Source organism: Rhinolophus hipposideros, assembly GCF_964194185.1.
Source record: "Rhinolophus hipposideros genome assembly, chromosome: 8".
Classification (NCBI taxonomy): domain Eukaryota; kingdom Metazoa; phylum Chordata; class Mammalia; order Chiroptera; family Rhinolophidae; genus Rhinolophus; species Rhinolophus hipposideros.
This window is the reverse complement of record NC_138054.1, coordinates 38637756-38659839: the sequence shown is the minus strand read 5'-3', so window position 1 is coordinate 38659839 and position 22084 is coordinate 38637756. Positions and strand designations below refer to the sequence as shown.

At 33.2% G+C, this 22084-nt stretch overlaps 1 protein-coding gene across 1 annotated transcript in view; it reads right to left on the bottom strand.

The window, feature by feature from the left end:
- Positions 1-22084, bottom strand: part of PIGK (phosphatidylinositol glycan anchor biosynthesis class K) — a 114692-nt gene that overhangs the window by 71879 nt on the left and 20729 nt on the right. Inside the window, exons 4-5 of the mRNA XM_081057040.1 lie at positions 3099-3234; positions 1264-1375 (exon numbers count right to left, since the gene is read on the bottom strand). Coding sequence (XP_080913166.1) covers positions 1264-1375; positions 3099-3234 — 248 coding nt within the window. The remainder of the gene's footprint in view (positions 1-1263; positions 1376-3098; positions 3235-22084) is intronic.

The following is a 22084-nucleotide window of genomic DNA, read 5'->3' as shown; positions in this document are numbered from 1 at the left end:
TAATTGTCCTGCTGTGTGACATCTAAGAATCATTCTGTACCTGTTTTATCATCAATTGAATGGAATGTCCCCTGAAAAAAATTTTAAATATCATTTGATCAACATTCATATTTAATGAATACTACTATAAAACAGGGCACTGGTGATAAAAAGATGAAAAACACATTATCAATGACATCTTGGAGTTCAAAATCTAATGAAGTCAATAAATACCAGACAAAAAAATAATAAGTTAAATGCTAAGATAGAAACTACAGATTAATATATGAGTGTAAAGAGGAGAGCTTATACCAGCCAAAGAGATGAGAAGTGCCTTAGGGCAATTAGAAAATGTATTATACATACGAGCACACTTCTGAGGGAAAAAAGAAGCCCTATTAAAAATTACATTGGGACAACAGGTGCAAATCAGGCAATTGGAAACAGAGGTCACCCGAGACTTAGAAAGAAAAATCACTGAAGGAAGGGACTGTTGAGCTAACACTTAACAGATAAAGAATAATCAGGTAGGCAAGGGAACTGAGAAGACATCAATAAGTAAAGGCAATAGCTTAAACAAATATATCGAGGGCAGAGACAAATGCATGGAAGAGAATTAGAAAAAGTGTAAAAACTAAAATTAAATGAAGCAATAATATAAATAATACATATTACATATTACCTATAGTGTAACTAAATAAATAATATAACTATATTATGGAGGACTTTATCTCCAATAGTCCTCAAAGTATAGACAAAAGACTACTGCAGCTCATATCTGGGGAGTGTATTTTAAGTGCAGTTTCATGAGCCCCACGCCGGACCAAAACTAAATCAGACTTTTAAGAACCAGCTTACGTATCTGCATTTAGGTAAGCTTTATGCATACTGAAGTCTGAGACTCCATCAATGGGAAACCACTGTAAATTTTAAGCAGAAGAGGGACAGATTTGCAATCTCTATTAAATACCTGAGTAAGATGATTAACAGGAGACAAAACCAAAGGCAACAAGCTATAACAGGATACTAAGTAAAAGGTGATATGCTTTACCAGGGTAATAGTAAAAAATATATAGGTAAGAAACTAAAGGACAGCACACAATGTCGCACTGTTTTCAAATATCGTTTTCAGTTGTTATGTATTATGAGATAAGAGAACTATGTAACAAATAAACTATTTTAACCAACAATCATCTAAGGTGTTTAAATTTCTTTCCACGCAGATTTCTTTTTGAAAAAAATAACAATATATTCTATTATTAAACATCTAAATTCTGAAATTACCTGTCATATAAATAAGAATATTGCTCCTATCATCAGAAAGAAGACGTTTTGACCGAGGAGTACTAGGTGGGATCCTCCCAGTTAATACCCGTAAAAAATTCTCCACAGTTACCTGGAAATAAAAAAGAAAGAGAGAGAGAGAGAAATCAGATAAAACAGAACCGTGGAAAACCTGATATATATATTTTTTTTTACTTTCAAAAATAGTCCTTCTTTCTTCTCTATGTATTATTATTCAATCTAAACTGAAAATAAAACATAAGAACTATAACTCGAAATATATTTAAATACATACTTCAAAGTAACTTTACTTCCAGTTTTAAAAAAACACTAAAAATTAACAAATAAGAAAAAAAAAGTTAAATTCTAAATTTAAAACTTTAAACGCCATGTAAAGTATTGCCAAAAACTTAAAAATTATAAATCTGTCTTCATAGGCAATTCTTTAGGAAAATAAAAAAATACACTAGTAGAAACTTGTTAATAAATTTCAGCTATTATACATAACTATTGTAGTTAATTTGTGCCACTACTTAGTCAATTCTAGATTAACCATGAAAGATAAGTCCATAATAAATCATAAAAATAACACCATAAGGATAGAGTCATAAATAATCCCCCAATTATGTATTTTGATATTTTTTTAATGCATTTTGTTACTTAAATTTCACCAGAGGTATCTAACATGTAAAGAATTCCTAACACTTTAAACCGGATTTCCCAACCTGGAATTTCTGGACCTCTGGGATTCTTTGAAAGTATATTCAAAGTTACAGAGAGTATAATGCTAATTTAAAATTATACATACAGATCAAAATATAAAAGGCAAAAAAATCTCTCTAGGTTTCTTGTTCGACTTTTCTCTAGATTGTGGGTATATAGATGTATATGGATGTATGTGTGTGTGTAAGCTGTTTGGTTTTCATTTTTCCCAGAAGAAAGCAAAATGCTAAGTGTTTTAACAGGACTTCCTGTTGTCGAACAAGGAAGGAAAATTTTTGGTCTGCCTTTTATGATGACTACATAAACAAGTATAAAGTCTGACATTTTTAATCATTGAACAAACATTTTTTTAATGCCTTCAAAAGGCTATAGGTACTTGCTAGATACGTAAGATATAGGCCATGTCCTCAAGGACCTCACAGCCTGGGACGAGATGGATATGCTTTTAAAATTGCTTCTAAACAAGTCTGGGAACACAGGAAATTGTGTCTTACTTTTGGTAGGCTTGGTAAAAGGAGAAGGATTATCGAAGAAGACTTCATCAAGGAAGACTTCAAATTTTAAACATATTCAAAATCTACTAAACTTAAAAAATGAAGTTTCAAAGGAAGAAAATATAGTATAATGCTATTTTTCAAATTTACTTTTTTATTTCTAATCATATATACATAAAAACACTAGAAGCCTATTAAAAGTAGTAGAAGTATGGGTGAGTTTTTTCTTAGTCATTTCAATTTTTCCACAATTAATATATTTACTAAAAATGTGAAATTTGAAATTTTAGATCAAATATGAAAAACAACTAATACATTTACTGTAAAAGAAAGCTGATACATGAAACCTCACTGAAATGCTCTTATAAAAACCAAGATAAAATTGTTTTATCCTAGATGTATATATTGATATATAAAAAACGTTCATGTTGTGATAGTTTTACTTTCACATTGTTTCTTTAATATGAACTCCACAGACAGAATTCTATTAAGGTTTCCATAACAATTATGTACAAAGTTTAAAGAAAAAGAGTAAGACTATATTATTCTACCATTATTTTAAAGCTTAAAAGTAACAATAACTACATTTCAAAAATGTTGCTAAATTAAACAATTTACCTCATAACTTCTATAATCTACTTCCACATCATCTCCATAGACGTTTAGTTCCATATTCTTGTGACTGAACACTGTAGCTGGTTTGGGATTCCTAGGGTTGCATGCCATGTCGTCTGCAAGCATCAGAACAATGTGACTAAAAAACACAAAAAAAAATTCCAGAAAATATGTTATTTAAATAAACCAAAAAAATTAAAAACAAATGCATTTTATTTATATCATGTAGCAATTATAATCATTCTTTTCTTAATTAAAAATAACTCAGAATAATTAGAGTACATATTTAAAAGAACTGTATTTTTTCATATCCTTATGTAAGTTTTAAAGTAGAGAAATTAGAGCAATCTGGCATGAATTTATCTACCGAACTTGGGGTTTTTAACTTAAATGTTTTTTCCCAACAGAGTATACATTATGCCACATAGCAAATGAAAGCTGAAGGAGCTACACTGTCCTACACATTTTTTTAAAATTAGTTGTGTTTGATATTATCAGCGCTTTAGAGTCCCCATGAAACTATAGTGCAAAGAATTTAACTTTAGAATCAAAAACGCTTAAGTATGAAAACATGGAAGCTATCAGCAAGTGCAATCAGTGTACCACATAAACACATCTCCAACCCAATCACTCTTCACTAGCTCCACTCCATCTCCCTAAGACCAGCCACCACCCTCCCTTGACTAGATGCTAGAATGGCTCCCTACCTGGCTTCCTACTTCCATTCCTGCCTTTTTACAGTTCATTTTCCTTAGAGTCACCAGGGTGATCTTTAAATAAGTCAAATCATTAAACTTTCTCACTTAAAACCCTTCAAGGACTCCCCATTACAATTAGAGGAAAATCAAAACTACTTACATGGTCTAAAAAGCTCAATTAACGAACGTGGTCTCTATCTCCAACTTTAGCCTGTACCACCCACATTCACTAAGTTCCTTCCACACTGGTCTTCCTTCGGTTCTAAAAACATGCCAAGCCTTTCCCACTTCAGGGCTACGGACCAAATTTAGACTTCTTTCCCCTCAAATGCTATCATTCCAATCTCAGCTAAGGTACTCTACTCTCATTTCATCACCCGTTTTATTTTCTATAGGTCATTTATGAATCTGAAATCCCCATCATCTCCCACCACAACCCCCATTAGAATAAAAGCTCTCTTGAGAGCATGGGCTTTACCTCTCCTGTTCCCCACTGTAACACTCAGGCTTAATAATAGAGCCTGGCATATAGTAGGCACTCAATACATAGTCACTGAGTGAATGAAACATTTTCATTTTTGCATATATTTTCTTTGAGACAAAATTACAAAATTTCTCTTAAATACTTCTCATCTTGATCTTACCATTAAAACTTAAGTATGAAAACATGTTGAACACAAATCGGGCAATGTACAAAGCTTTTTATTCTACCATATTTATTCTTTATTCTACCATATACTTGAGCTTCCCAAACATAACAGGAAAATTAATGTGACACATGTAATTAGTTTGGCAGGAAATAGCAAGAAGAAAATGTTCTGCTGCATATGTTCCAAATGCATTAAAGTTCAAAACTGAAACATTGTGATTTTTCTTGAAAATTGGCTAGATTTCTATTTTGAAAGCGTTCCAACCCTGTCACATTCAAAGATCAGATCTTCAGCTGTGATTCATACTCACAGAACGGTGGAAGTTATTCCTCTTAAAATGGTAAATATATCTTCTCTTTTTAATAACAAGATGATTAACTTCCAGTAAGTTATTATTAATCATACTTTTTTTCTGTTATAAACCACTATTAAAATGGCCTCCCAATCTCAATATAATAGTAAAGGTACTCCTTTAGGCCATGTTTTTGGGTTAAGGTTAATTGTACTCCATGAAATTAATTTCAATATCTACCCAATGTCAATACCATAAAGAAGTAGTAATTTCAACTTAAAATTATAAATTGAATCAACATTTTTCCTATAGGTAATTTTTTAAATTTATTTTTCAATTATAGTTGACATACAATATTATATTAGCTTCAGGTTTTACTATAGACCATTTTGAGCCTCAATATAAGTACTATAAACCCTCTGTTAACATAATCAATACATCATTAAAAACGGTATTTGTGGATAATAAATGAAAAACAGGACAGGAAACAGGCTGGATTTCAAAGGTTTAGAAGTCCAACCACATATTCTGATTCACCGTTCCTAAAACTTAAGAAATGTTCAGAACTATTGTCTGGAGGGAAAAACAAAACAAAACAAAACAAAACAAAAAAAACCTCTCATTTGGTCCAAGTGTTAAATTATTCATATAATGATATTTAAATGTATACATGAAAGTAAATTCCTTAGGCTTATAGTTCTTATAAACCATAAATAAATATAAAATTATAAATTAAACTCTAACAAAACTACCAAAGTAATAATACTCTAAAAATATTCATTCCATTTGAAGAATGATGTTATTTTGCTAAAATTAAATGACTACTGTTATATTTAACAGGAGAAAGAAAGAATGTCAGGCCTGGTTCTACACTTCATTTTTTTCTGTATTTTGATATTCACACTATAATATAATTAAATGATATGGAGAGTCTGTTCACAAAAATATGGTGTCTAAGAAATGCAATTCATGACTTCCAGGCTCTGTTTACTATTCAGGATAATCAGATCTTATATTTAACTAAGCCTTTGCCAATAAACATTCTTTGAACAGCAGTTATTATGAGATCTAACTTGCTGACTCCTTAAAGTGTCTTTTTCACTTGAATATTAGGTTAGAACCACAACAGTTATTTCCGTCTTCACGGAATGGGTATCAGATCACTTCTGGAATTAAGACCAAAACAATCTACACTGAAGACATACTAGTATATCCCTATAAATAATGATAGGAACTTCCTTTGTATCTTATTAAAATTAAGACAAAATCCCTCAAATATATCCAATCGATATAAGAATAAGATATTCTTACAGTTTGGCAATCCTATACTACCATGTGTGATGACTCAACTTTCACACTTTATTCGAGCCCCTGCAAAACCTACATCGTACAACAAAGCACATTAGGTAATATGGCCTTCTCTTAAAATAAACCCAAAAGAAAAATGAGCACTGAATTTGTATGAAGTTCAAACTGGGTTTGAATCCAAACAATACCGTGGTTATTTATATAAGTAGTTTTCACAATTTTTAGTAGTTCTCAGATTTGTAAAATCATGCACTCCAGTAAAAAAAGAAAAATGTGAGGACATACCCATATATAGCTACTAATTTCTAAGTGAGATGTGTTTTCTAATTTAAACATATATACTAATACTAGGGAAGCATAACTTATTTTAGATAAAAAAACAAACATAAAGAAAGTATTAATATTTCCTTCTTTTACCACCACTCTTTAGTATCTGATGTGAACAGAATACCGTGATCATGTTTATATAGATTTTAAAGATCATAAATATAAAAATATAAATTTAAATCTTGTCAAAAAAGCAACATATGTGGGAGGGACAACGGCCTAAAATAAATACTTTCCCATTGTCATGTTTGCCAAACATTGAAGGAACAGGTAAGCCCTGCTCCCGGAGTGCTAAGACCTTTAACCCACCTCCCTGAAATTCTTCCTCGGCCCAATCAGGAACTAGTAACCAATGGGTTAAAAAAAGTGAATAAATAGATGAATAATCTTTTACCACCAAAGACCATTAGAATGCAAAATTTCAAAAAGCATTAATTTTTCATTTATAATAGACTGATATTACCTTAAGAAAAATTTTTCCCTGAATGAAATTTAAATAAATTACTGTCAAAATGTTTCTAACTGTTCACTTAAAATTGCTATACATTTCTACAGTCATGCTACTAATTAGATAATACTGCCTTAGAACACCTTTAGCTACCATAGCTAGGGTCACCAGGCTTATCTTCAATAATATCACCATCCAATCTAGAACAGTAGCTGAAGCAGATCTGAGGATCACAGGAATCTTTGAGGCTCTTAAATCTCAAGTTTTCTGTTCGTAGGAGTCACTTTTTTTTCCTGACATAAATTATTCAGGATATTCTACAGAGTATTGCTTCTGCAGCAATGTTCAAACAAGCAAATTCAAATTTTGTTATATAATCATTAGCTGCTTGCCAGAGTAATTCACTTTTAGGCTTTTCTTTCTCTTTCTCTTCCATGTCTTGAGAGATCTCCAAGTGAATAAATCTCCGCACCGATGCACTATGAAACTAATAAGAACAAATCTGCTAGCCACAGGTGCTAAATCATCAAGATTTTCGGAATTACTTTCAGTACTTGCCAAATGTCAAACAATTGGCATTACTAAACTATATGATGCCAAGTATTTTGTACTTATATTATTAGAAATAAAACTCAAAAATTTGCACTGCAGAGACAGGAAGTCAACAGTAGCAGACATATAGCTCTGGGGGTAGAGCTACCTAGCTCTCAGCTCATGTATTTAAAGTTACACGTGGTTTCACGTGATAAGATGATAACTAACATCTATTAAGCACTTGGTATACCTCAAGCAGTGCAGTAATAAAATAAGCACGTTACAAGCATTATCTCATACATTAGTTCTGAGACATACATTAGTACCATCCCTATTTTACAGGTTATTAAATCGAGGCACACAGAAGTTAAGTAACACATCCCAGGTCACACAGCTAGTAGGGAGTGGAGTTTAGATTCAAACCCAGTTTGTCTGACATGAACATATGTTTTTAACAATTCTGCATTACCCTGAATCTATGTGAATGGGCATCTGAAAGGATTTAATGGTGTGTTTTTGTTTCATATTGATAATTTAATCAACACAGATGATTAAATTTAATGCATAACTCATTACTGCTGTTTAATATGTATGGTACGTAACATACAAAACGGGCCCTTGAAATTCTAAATGGAATCATCCAGAGACCTTAGCAAACTCTCAAATTGAAATATAGCACTAAAGTATGTAAGTTCTCCTTTAAACATAGTAAGGTATAACTGAAAATTTTAAGTGGCCATTTAAAAGCAAAACTCAGAGAACAGAACTTCAAAGAAATACAGAGGCTAACTAGCCAGTCTCCAATTCCCCAAAGCCCTTGACTCTTCTACAGAAAGGCACTGGGACTACCTGCTACTGCTGGCCCTTGTCTCATCAGGTCTTTTCAACCACCAAGGTGGCCATTTTCACTCTCAATCATCTGCACCCGCACCTGTAGCCTTCACTTAGGTCTTCACTACTTCATCTCTGCTTTCAGACACTCCCCAATATTAACTACTCTCTGAGGGAGCAACCAGCAGAGATGTCCAGCCCACTCCTTTCCCCTTTCCTGTAAGACTTAAAATTAATATTATGTAGACCAGTTTTTCATCTCCTTCTTCCTATTTTCTATTGCTCAACTTTCCACTAACGAGTTCACTAACTTACTCAAGAACACCAGTCTCAAGGCTTGGAATTCAAATCTTTGCATTACCAAAATTACAAGTTACTGTATTTCTTGAACATTTTGGATGGCTCACAGAAATAGTCAAACTAAAGAATGCTGCATTAACGAATGCCACTGATCTAGTATAACCTATTTTTGTCAAAATAGATAGGATAAAATTTTTTTAATCTTCATAGATCGCACATAGTCCATCACAATGGAAATCACTGTGTGCAATCTTTCACATATTCTCCTGTTTAACAGAAATATTACTTTGGTTAATTTTTTCCAGTAATGATCTGTACAGATTTAGTCAGTCGTCCCAACTCAACTACTTTTATGACAAGCATCTTGGAATCATGCTTAGCACCAGTAGAAGATTTTAACAGACTATACGTAACCTCTTTAAAATGCTGTGAACAGATTCCTAGGATTTGACCACAATCCCTGATTACACATTTTGCCTGAAAAATATATGCAAACACCATTAATATGCATTCTCTGATACATTTCTGTTTTCAAATGGCAAGAAAATCAGTCCTCTCAATTTAAAAATCTATTTGGCAAAGGATAAAATACAGAGACATACCACTGGTGGTAAAGAGTATTTTGCCATCACTTATGCTCCTCAATTTGATCATAGAAATAAACGAGGACAAAAAGGGGAAAAATATCAAATGTAGACTATCATAGAAAAAATGAAAGAGTAATGAACCGGAAGATAATAATAAATTTCAAATGTAATTCAACAACTTATTTTTAAAGCAATATAATTGTGTTCATTGACATGAATTTGATTTAACCAATCCATATTAAATTGCACAGGCACTTAACTATAATATTTTATACAAATTATCAAATTTACATTCCATGTTTCAATAAGATTATGGGGAAAAAAGATTAGAATTTATGGGAAAATGGAAACAAAGTAAGACTCTAGAATTAACCACTGTACTTACACATTTCTAGAGAATAAAAGAGGAAACTAGCTTAAATGCAGAAAAGATAGGTCCAACAATATTGTAGAACTTGCAAAAATGTAACTGAACACAGAATTTTAGTAGACAAGCAAATTTAAAACAAAAGGAAAGGCAGAGTACTGTGCAAGAAACTTTTAACATAGAAATGATTACTAGTATTCAAAATATAGCCACAGTATGCTAGAGATAGTGGGGTGGGGTACAGAATGGTAGAAACAAATATTTGTTGAGTTTACTGTGGGACAGGTGCTGTGCTACAGTCCTTACTTAATTCTCACTAAATTAAAACAATCCTGTGAAGACTTTTATTGTCTCAATTCAAAACATAAGGAAATTCAGTGAGATCACATCTCTTGCCCAAAGTTGCATGGCTAGTAAGCAGAGCTGAGATTTGATTTCAAAGCCCACACACTTTCCATCCACTACTACATTTTTTGGCACAATAGAATGCATTGCCTTTCCACTCCACTCCCAAGCAGTGAGCAGAGCCAAAAGAAAATTTTTAAATAATTTCTATACTCACATCAGCAAATATTAAAGGGATATCACTCATTTCCTCATAAGAACCTCATCTTAGTATTTCCATTTTTCATGGTTCAATGAAATTTATGCCTTAAACTTCATTGTGGATATTAAATTTTAAATTTAAAAAATTATTTAATTTTGGAGCTATAGAGTTTGTTTCCACATTTAAAAAAACTAAAAAATCTTCCCCAAACCTTTTTTTAATTAAAATAAAATCTGACTAAGAATGTTTGGGGAATAGAATATTCTGATTTCAATTCTTTTTTCAAAACTCAATACCAGCCTGGTACCTTTGTCTGTACCTGCACTCCCTTCCACCCTGCAAATGACCACCGCGGACCCTCTGTCACAGCCACAGCCATCGCCTCCTGTGTAACTGCCACCATGGTACCCAATGAATGATTAAGCCACAATTTTCGATGAATAAACATATTCCTTTTTGTCATCACACATTTATGGAGTTTCTGAAGGACAATGAAGATTACTGCTAAGCACAGCATGAGTTTTACGAGGACAAGAGAACTGTAGAAATTCATTAGTATTCCACCAAGAAGCCACATGAGAGCAGTTAACCCGGACACAGAAGTGTTGAATTGAAATATGCATAGCATTTTCCAGTTCTGACCTAGATGAGGTAAGCCTCGGTGCACTTCCTTTCTATTTATTGCTCAGTATTACTGGATCGAAGATTTGCTTCTGGTGAGGAGGTTCATTTCATTTCCCATTACTCAAAGCACTGAGAATTTCTGGTGGAGTATGTTCAAGTTTCTTTACATCACTTCTGTATTCAATTTTTAAAATTCTTTCACAACCCAAATATTTTGAAACTAAATTAACATGGCTTGAATGAACTGCCCAATACTCATGCAGTCACATACAAACACATATTTCTTTTCATACACAATACAACCAATGAGACTTTAAACATTTGAGAAACTTAAGTATGCAGTTAGTATAACAGTAGGAGCATGTGAAGCAATATATGGCATTGGCATTATGGACAAAGAAGGAATCTGTGTCCTTACTGGCCTTTGATGAAGGTGCACCCCCATCCAAACAGATTGCTGATGACTGGCTAAGTCTTGTAAAAACATCAATTGTGAAGAATATGGTGGTTGTACTTCTATTCATTAAGCTGCAGCCTTGGGAGAGAGAGCTCCAATGCGTGTTGCCTAGCATTAATAGAAGGTGGAATGAAACATGAAGATGTGGTCGAGATCATAAGACGAAAGCAGCATGGAGCTTTTAACATCAAGCAACTTGTATTTAGAGAAGTATCATTCTAAAATGTGTCTGTGCTGCAAAGACTTCAATGGTCAACAAAACTGAGGTGTCTGATGCTACAGTCTTGCAAGTGGAACTTCTGACATAACCTAATATATTGTACACATTAGCCAAGAGGTTAGCTTGGTGAATAAATCTGATGAAGCTCTTCCAGAAACACTGAAAAGTAGTTTTACCAGGTTAGATGCTCGACAGAACCTCTATGTTTGGGTTACGATCAAGCTATTTAGACACCTACCATGTTTCCCCGAAAATAAGACTGGGTCTTATGTTAATTTTTGCTTCAAAAGACGCATTAAGGCTATGTTCTGGGGATGTCATCCTGAAAAATCATGCTAGGGCTTATTTTCCAGTTAGGTCTTATTTTCAGGAGAAAACGGTATCAAAAGATTCTTGCTGTTACGCATTTAAAATTTGCTTGTCATTTGTACCAGTTCACCTTTACTGAAATCATGCAGTATTGAGTTAAAAAGTCTTCTTTTAATCTATCCCATGTCAGAATCTTATCAATACATAAGAAATTTAAACAAATTAGGCATCAAAATATCCAGTATGATACTTGTGTATTTTTAGCATCACAGAACTAAAACCGTAGGAACTATGACCACTCTAGATCTTATGTGATTTGTTGCTTCAGTCATTACAAACATTGAAAGCAGAGCCTATGCGGTTATTTGCTTACTCACTTGTTTGTATCTCCCACATTCATAACAATATGCATCAGGTTTGCACATCAGCTTTGATTTTGTTTTACCAAGTTGTACAGTAATTACCTAATGTCTTTCCATAAATCTTACTTTGTGCTGTTGTAGAAAACCTCCATTTTGAAAATATACATTATATAGAAGCACATCTTTAATGTTTCCAGGCCAAAAAAAAAAAAGTGCTTTACAGTTAATTTATTTTTTGCACTTTTAGGTGCAATTTAACAAGGAGGGCCTCAAAAGGAATGGAAGGGGGCCATTAAATATTCCTAGTAAAACACTGCCTTTGTCTTGTGCAGAAAATGTAGGATATGCTCTGTAATTTAGTAAATACTTTTTAAAGGTAGAGATGCTTTCTTATTGTAGCTAAAATAATTCTTAATCATAAAAATTTTGAAATTCTCATTCTTTTCCCATACCTATTAGATGTTGATAACCAGCTATTATTTTTGTTTAAAGTGTGTTTTTTTCCCTTCTCTCTCCAACCTCCCTTGCAAAAAAAAAAAAGTGGGTTTTTGCTAGTAAACAATCAGATATCTAATTTTTATATGCCTCTTGAGCTGTGCAACACAATATTTGGATACTTGATAATTTATTTTATTATGTTAATTGATCAAATGATTTTGTGTACTAATGTTAGTTTGACCATGTATTTATACGGTCTTGTAATATGCGGTTATACTTCTGTGGGAGAAATAATTTGTCAGTTTTCACCAGCTTATAAAAACCTAGTGCAAGAGTAAACATCTAAGTAAATAATGAAATGCAAAAAAATAAAGATGATATCTAAACTACTTTATTGAATACGTATAATATAATCTACTAAACAACAATCTTTATCAGTATATCAAAGCTAACATCTGAATATCTACTTTTATTACATATAAAAATATTTAGAATTAGATGAAGTATAGGAAATTAAATTAGATTTTATTTTCCCAGAATAAAACCTAAAATATAGTTGTAAATTTATAAGCTTCTTAATAAAATCTTATTTGATTGTCCTTTGCTTCCAGTATAGTAAGAAAAACTGACAGTTTAGGTAAATTAAGTTCTGCTTAATGTGGATTTTACTTTCTAAAATAACATCTGAATTTCATGATTTGAAGCCGTGGACAGAGAGACAGTCTTATGTATAAGTTAATGGGTGAGCATAAGGATTTAATGTCAGGGTACATTTTTACTGAATTGAGTAACCTCTCTTCATGCTCAGGTCAAATTCTTGGAAACTATTAATGTAAAACTTTATGAAGTATCTTTTCTCCAAAGCAATAAAATTAGATTCACAAATGTTAATTTCACTTATCCTTTTAATATCCCTGAAAGAGTCAGATATAACATGACAGAATTACAACATTTTTTCTATCAATTCTCCATTTGAAAGTCCTCAGAACTTTCTCAGCAATACTTACTACTATCGCCACTTCCGTGGTGAAATGACTTATTTTGAGGTTGCTACCACTATAGCACTTCAGGCTATATCTACCGCCCTGCCCTTTTCTCATCCCTATATCCCACTTCAGTTGAAATTCTACAAATTGCCAAGTATATTCTAAATACCACAGGCTTTCAATACATATTTGTTGGTTAGAAAAGGGAAGGAGGGAATAAGAAAAGGAGAAAAGGAAGAAGGAAGAAAAGAAGGAAGTGAATGAATGTTTTCCACCCAACCGGCACCAGTAGTCTGCCTTCCTTCCTTTTTCTCCGAACAATCTGGCACCTATCCTAAGTCACACGACTTCAAATACATCAGCCTCCTTTTATTGGTTTCCCCAATATTTTTCAACCAAATTTAGAAAAAAAATCAGTGTCCTAAGTAGAGGAATCAATGCAAATACCAAGAACCCTCAAATTAATTTTATTCCCTTTTCCTGTTTTAAATTCTTCCTCTCTTTTGATATCTTCCTCCAAGCTCTAAATTCCTTCTGTCTCAAAATCAAAAATCTGTCTCGGTTCTAAGTCCCCACAGTCTGTGCTCCCTTTTTCTTTCTCAGTCAACATCCTCCAGTCACTTTTTCTACCTTCTTCACTTCCCATTAACTCTTCAAAGTATTGTAATCATAATTCTATTCACCTGATTCAAAAGAAACTGAGTGCACCTCTTATACAACATTTCTATACTTAACACTGTTGGCTATTCCCTTGTCCAACTCCTCTTGGGTTCTCACTTTTCCAGTATTCCAAATACTTCTCTGCCACACCCACAAGATGTCTTCTTTTTTTTATTTTTATTAGTTTCAGGGGCACAAGACAAAGTAATACTTAGACGTTTATCTTTTATATCCCTCATACTATGTGAACTCCCCTCCCCCATTCACTATCCCTCTGAAATCGCACAGAGGCATTACATTTCCACTGTCTCTTCCTAATGCTGTACTCTGCTTCTTTTAAGTACATACATATACATATATATACATATATATCTATATACATATACATATACATATATACATATATATAGATATATATATACATATATATGTATATGTATATATATAGATATATATGTATATATATAGATATATATATACATATATATACGTATATAGATATATATGTATATATATACATACAAACTTGTAGCTGACATTCATTATTGTTCAGCTTCAGCTTCGGGTGTACAGTGCAGTGATCAAGCATCTACATCATCCCTGAGGTGGTCTCCCTAATGAGACAAGTGTCCATCGGATACCCTACAAAATCTTTACAACATTATTGATTACATTCCCCAAATTAATTTTCAAAACCCCGTGGCCATCTTGTGGTTACTGACTGTTTTCTAATCCCCTCACCTACCTCCTTATCCCCACCCCCCCTCCCATCTAGCAAACCTCAGTTTTTTCTCTATGACTCCAAAACTGTTTCTGATTAGTTCGTTCACTTATTCTTTCTTTAGATTATACATATAAGTGAGATCATATGGTATTTGTCTTTCTCTGGCTGACTTATTTCATTTAACATAATGTTCTCTAGGTCCATCCATGTTGTTGCAAATGGTAAGATTTCTTTCTTCTTATGACTGTTTAATACTCCATTGTAAAAATGTACCACAGTTTCTTAATTCAGTCATCTATCGATGGGCATTTCAGTTGTTTCCATGTCTTGGCTATTGTGTATAGTGCTGCAATAAACATAGGTGTGCATAAAGATTTTTGAATTAGAGTTTTGGATTTCTCAGGATCGATACCTAGGAGTGGAATTGCTGGATCATAAGGTAGTTCCATTTTCAGATTTGTGAGACACCTCCATACTGTTTTCCATAGTGGCTGCACCCCACTATGGGTGCAATCCCACCAACAATGCACAAGCATTCCCTTTTCTCCACATCCGCGCCAGTACTTGTTGTTTGTTGATTTATTGATGATAGACATTTTGACTAGAGTGAGGTGGTATCTCATTATGGTTTTTATTTGCATTTCTCTAATGATTAGTGAGTTTGAGCATTTTTTCATATGTCTGTTTGCCATCTGTATGTCTTTTTTAGAAAAATGTCTCTTCATGTCCTCTGCCCATTTTTTAATTGGGTTCTTTGTTTTTTTGGAGTTAAGTGAGTTTTTTATAAATTTGTGATATTAACCCCTTATCAGATATATCATTGGCAAATATCTTTTCCCATTCAGTAGGGTCCCTTTTTGTTTTATTGATGGTTTCCTTTGCTGTGAAAAAACTTTTTAGTTTGATGTAATCCCCCATGTTAATTTTTTCTCTTACTTCCGTTGCACGAGGGGATATATCAGTAAAAATCTTACTCTGGGTAATGTCTGTGAAGTTTCTTCCTATATTTTCTTCTAGGAATTTTATGGTTTCAGATCTTACATTTAAGTCTTTAAGGCATTTTGAATTTGTTTTTGTATATGGTGTAAGGAGGTGGTCCAACTTCATTTTTTTGCATGTGTCTGTCCAGGTTTCCCAGCACCGTTTATTGAATAGACTGTCTTTAGCCCAACGTACATCCTTGCTTCCATTGTCGTAGATTAAATGGCCATATAGGCATGGATTTATTTTTGGACTCTCTATTCTGTTCCATTGATCTATGTGTCCGTTTTTATGCCAGTACCATGCCAGGCCTTGTAGTATAATTTGATGTCAGGTATCATTATACCTCCCACTTTGTTCTTATTTCTCAAGATTACTGAGGCTATCCAGGGTCTTTTATGGTCCCATATAAATTTTAGGATTATATGTTCTATTTCTGTGAAAAATGTCATTGGTAGTTTGATAGGAATTGTGTTGAATATGTATATTGCTTAGGCAGTATGGACATTTTAACTATATTAATTCTTCCTATCCATGAACATGGTATGTGTTTCCACCTATTTGTATCTTCTTTCATTTCTTTCTTCAGTGTCTTATAATTTTCTGAGTACAGATCTTTTACTTCTTTGGTTAAATTTATTCCCAGGTATTTTATAGTCTTTGGAGCAATTGTAAATGGGATTGCTTTTTAAATTTCTCCTTCTGATGTTTTATCATTGGTATATACAAATGCAACAGATTTCTGAATATTAATTTTGTATCCTGCTACTTTACTAAATTCATCTATCAGTTCTAATAGTTTCTTGGTGGAGTCTTTAGGGTTCTCTCTATATAGTATCATGTCATCTGCATATAATGACAATTTTACTTCCTCCTTACCGATTTGGATGCCTTTTCTTTCTTTTTCTTGTCTGACTGCTGTGGCTAGAACTTCCAGGACTATGCTGAATAGAAGTGGAGAAAGTGGGCAACCTTGCCTTGTTCCTGATCTTAAGGGGAATGGTTTTAGCTTTTCCCCATTGAGTATGATGTTAGCTGCGGATTTATCATATATGGCCTTTATTATGTTATGATCCCTCTATTCCCACTTTCTTAAGGGTTTTTATCATAAATGGCTACTGGATTTTATCAAATGCTTTTTCTGCATCTATTGATACGATCATGTGATTTTTATTTTTCATTTTGTTAATGTGGTGTATCACATTAATTGATTTGAGGATGTTGAACCACCCTTGCATACCAGAGATGAATCCCACTTGATCATGGTGTAGGATCTTTTTAATGTATTGCTGAATTCTATTCGCTAATATTTTGTTGAGGATTTTTGCATCTATGTTCATTAGAGATATCGGCCTGTAGTTTCCTTTTTTTGTGGTCTCTGTCTGATTTTGGGATCAGGGTGATTTTTGCTTCGTAAGAAGTATTTGGGAGGTTTCCCTCCTTCTGGATTTTTTGGAAGCCCTTGAGAATAGGTGATAATTCTTTTTTTAAACGTTTTGTAAAATTCACCTGTAAAGCTATCTGGTCCAGGGCTTTTGTTTGTTGGGAGACTGTTGATTACTGATTCAATTTCCTTGGTGGTAATCAGTCTATTCAGGTTTCCTGTTTCTTCTTGAGTTAGCCTTGGAAGGTTGTACACCTCTAGAAAATTGTCCATTTCTTCCATATTGTCAAATTTGTTGGCATATAGTTGCTCATAGTAGTTTCTTAAAATTTTTTGTATTTCTGCAGTGTCTGTTGTCACTTCTCCTCTTTCATTTCTGATTTTATTAATTTGGGTCCTCTCTCTCTTTTTTTAATGAGTCTGGCTAAAGGTTTTTCGATTTTGTTTATTTTCTCTAAGAACCAACTTTTGGATTCATTTATTTTATTTTTTTGTATTGTTTTTCTGGTTTCTATTTCATTTATTTCCACTCTGATCTTTATTATCTCCTTCCTTGTACTCCCTTTGGGCTTATTTTGCTGTTCTTTTTCCAGATCCCTTAAGTGTAAAGATAAACTGTTGATTAGTGAATTTTCTTGTTTCTTTAGGTAGGCCTGCAATGATATGAATTTCCCTCTTAGGATTGCTTTCGCGGCATCCCACAGATTTTGGGTCATCGTGTTTTCATTTTCGTCTGTCTCAAGATAATCTTTTGATTTCTTCCGTGATCTCCTGGTTGACCCATTCATTATTTAGTAACATGTTATTCAGCCTCCATGAATTGGTGTGTCTTCCAGTTTTTTTCCTGTAGTTCATTTCTAATTTCATAGCACTGTGGTCAGAGAAGACAATTGGTATGATTTCAATTTTCTTAAATTTATCAAGGCTTGTTTTGTGCCCTAACACATGGTCTATCTTGGAAAATGTTCCATGTGTGCTTGAGAAGAACGTGTATTTTGCAGCACGGGGGTGAAATGCTTTGAAAATATCGATTAAATCCAAGTGGTCCAATGTATCATTTAAGGCTGTTGTTTCCATATTGATTTTCTGTCTGGAAGACCTGTCTCTTGTTGTCAGAGGTGTGTAGAAGTCCCCTACTATGATAGTGTTACAGTTGATCTCTGTCTTTATGTCAGTCAATATCTGTTTTATATATTTAGGTGCTCCTATGTTGGGTGCATAGATGTTTATTAGGGTTATGTCCTCTTGTCAGATCGATACCTTTATTATATAGTGCCCATCTTTGTCTTTTAATATGTTCTTCTTTTTAAAGTCTATTTTGTCAGATATAAGTATTGCAACTCCAGCTTTTTTCTCATTTCCATTTGCATGGAATATCTTACTCCAACCTTTCACTTTCAGCCTGTGTGTGTCTTTTGATCTGAGGTGAGTCTCTTGTACACAGCACATACAAGGGTCTTGCTTTCTTATCCACTCAGCCACCCTATGTCTCTTGATTGGAGCATTTAATCCATTTACATTTAAAGTGATTACTGATAGGTACATAATTATTGCCATTTTTAAATTTGTAGTTAGATTGTTTTCATCTTTCTTCTATTTACAGAAGTCCTTTTAGTATTTCTTGCAATGTTGGCTTGGTGGTAATAAATTCCTTTAGTATATTCCTTTCTGGGAAGCTCTTTATCTCTCCAACAACTTTAAATGATAGCCTTGCTGGATAAAGCACTCTAGGTTGTAGGCCTTTGTTTTCCATCACTTTGAGTATTTCCTGCCACTCCCTCCTGGCCTTCAATGTTTCTGTAGAAAAGTCATTTGATAGTCTTATGGGAGTTCCCTTGTATGTAACCCTCTATCTTTCTCTTGCTACTTTTAGGATTCTCTCTTTGTCTTTAACCCTTGCCATTTTAACTATAATGTGTCTTGGTGTGGACCTGTTTGGGTTTATCCTGGTTGGAACTCCCTGCACTTCCTGAGCTTCATGTTGGTTTCCTTCATCAGGTTAGGGAAGCTTTCAGAAATTATTATTTATCTCAGTCCATTTGCAGTTATCTAATCAATAAGGGGACATTTTACCCTAAGTAATATTGTCTACCTTTATCAGATATCCAAGGGAACGATTACAAAGTGAACAAAAAATCAATTCTTTTGTAAAAAGAAAGGGCTTTGTTAAGCGTTTACCCACACCTTAATATTTATTCTAGTCAGGCTCTCTTAATTTCAAAAAATCACTAAAGCTAGTTCAAATAAAAAAGATGAATATTAAAAAGGGACACTATTTTATGGAAATTCAAGCATAAAGCCTTTCAGAGACTAGAACTCAAAAGTAATTTTAGATATCTCAACAATAAAAATTTGTGGAATGTTATGTAATCCAGTGTTTTATCACTAACATGACTCAGCAATTTTGCAAGCATCTGCTCCTTTCTCCTTTTCCTTCTAATAGGCCTATTACTCCCATCTAGTCTGTACACAGTCAACTCATGACTGAAAATGACTCAACTTACAAACCTCTCTACCTTTTTATGACCCTTTTTATGCTGACTAAGACTGTCACAGTAATAATAAAACTAGCATTTAGAATCATTAAATTAATGCCAAGTCACTTGATGCTAGACCAATGCAATCAAAGTAATCAGAAAACATGATAGGCTGATTCAAGAGATTATGGAATGATGCAAGGGAAAAGAGAGCTGGGAATTACTCCCAACCAGACTGATAAACCAACAAGATTCACCCCATGTAGATATTGTTTCCCTATCGTACAGATCAGGGCACTAAAGCTAAGAGAGATTCTATAAATTGTCCAAGATATAAAAAATAAAAAAATGAAAACTAGCAGTAACTAGCAGTAACATTCTCAGGCCATTTTCACGTTTACTGAAGGCCTGATGATGCAGTAGGAAGTAAAATTTAAGTATAACCCGCAAGCAAGCACAGTCAGGAATTGCCCTAAGTAACAATAGGTAGAACTTTGAGGGACAACGTAGTCCTTCTCCTCAGTGACTGTTCTGGATTCCTCTGACCTGGATGATTTCTCACTCTCTGTAGGCTGTACCAATTGCTAAATTCAGGATCACCTTGGTGAAAAACTAAAAATTCTACTAAAAATGTTATGGAGAAAAATTAAAAATTATAAAACTTAGTCAAAAGCTGTTAAACACATAATTAAATGGCATTGCATATAATTCATAAATTGAAAGATTTAATACTATAAAGAAACCCGTTCTCTCTAAGGTAATTTAAAGCTCGCTATGATGCTAATCAAAATCTCAACAGGATTTTAAGAACTTGATAAGCTGATTCTAAACTTAATATGGAAGAACAATACCTAAGAATAGCCAAGACTATTCTAAAAATTAACAAAGTCAAGGAAAACAAGTTACCAGCTATGAGGATAGTGTCAGTAATGAAGACATTGTGGTATTGATGAAGGAATAACGTCTGGCTTTTTCAACATCCCCAAACCTTCCTATTTATGTACAAATCAATAAAGAAATTTCCCCTTTGCTCCATAAAACCGTTCATAATATTCTTAGTCTTGTAAATGGGTCCTGCTTATTATCTAAATGTAAGAACAAGATGGCTGTAGCCAAAATGCTCCTTTTATTTTGGTGACTATTCTCCTTCTTAGAGCACATTTCAACTTTGTAACTATTCTAAATGTTTCCCTAGTCAAGATGTTATACAATTAATTCATATTAAATGATTAGGAACATCATGTGGAATGGCAGACTGATCAGCTGTCAATGTGAGAATAAAATGACAACTTGTTCAGAATACACAGTATCCATATTCAACAGCATTATTTATATTTTTATGGAGTATGTGAGAAAAAATTATTGAGGAAGTGACAGGAGACAAGAATCAGAACATTCAAAGGCATGAATTAATAGTATCTTGACAATAACTATGATAATATATTGCAAGTTATTTACAAAGCACTAGTCCTTTTGTTCATAAAAACAAAGCAAAATCATAAAATAAAAAGTAATAAAGTAATAAAATTTTAAATATATATTTATCTCGAAAATTTTATAGATTAATTGTAATGGTTTTAAAAATTCACTCAGTGACCTCCCTGTACAAAGTTCTACATAGTAACACACAAGAAAGATAGATAGATGGGTAGAAAAAGAGAGCACAAAGGATATTCCAAGTATTCTAGGTAAGATAAATGGTAAAAAAGAAAGAAAAAAGAAAAGAAAGAAAAAGAAATGGGAATGACTACGTATTGTGCAGCAGATGTCATAACAAAAAAAAAATGAACATAGTAAGTTGAAATTAACAAAGCAGTATATTTTGGGTTGTTTAGAGAGCCAACAGAGTCACTACAGGTTCTTGATCGTGGGAGTGAAAAGATGAAAGCAGTGTCTGAGAAAGATAATTCTAACAGCTGTGTGTAGGATGAGTTGCAGGGGAAAAGAGACTAGAGATGGAATAAACAGCTACAAAGCCACTGAAGTACAGAGCATGTACTACAGTTACAAATATTATGAAGTATAGAAGCATGAAGTACATGAAACATGAAATAATGAAGACTTAGACAATAGTAAAAACTATGGAAAAAAATAAGCAAATGGGATCATAGGAGTGGCATTCTTCATATTTATTAAATTATTTTCGTAACACCCCAGCACTACATTCAACATGTAGATATACAGTTTTGAGTTTAATAAAGTATTAAATGATCAGTGTGCATAATTACACCACCCTCTGATTGCCATTAGAATAAAATGAGACATTATCAAAAGAATTCTCTAATTATAAATACTACATAAATAGTAACAGTTCTAATTGCTTAGGGAGGAGATAGCTTTGATATAATAGAAATACTCCAGCCATAAAATCAAAAGACATCAATTCCAACTATGTATTTTCTGGTTCTACTATGTAATGGTACCTTTAATGGACCTTAAGTAGGTCATTTAACCACACTGAGTAACCATTTCTAATAT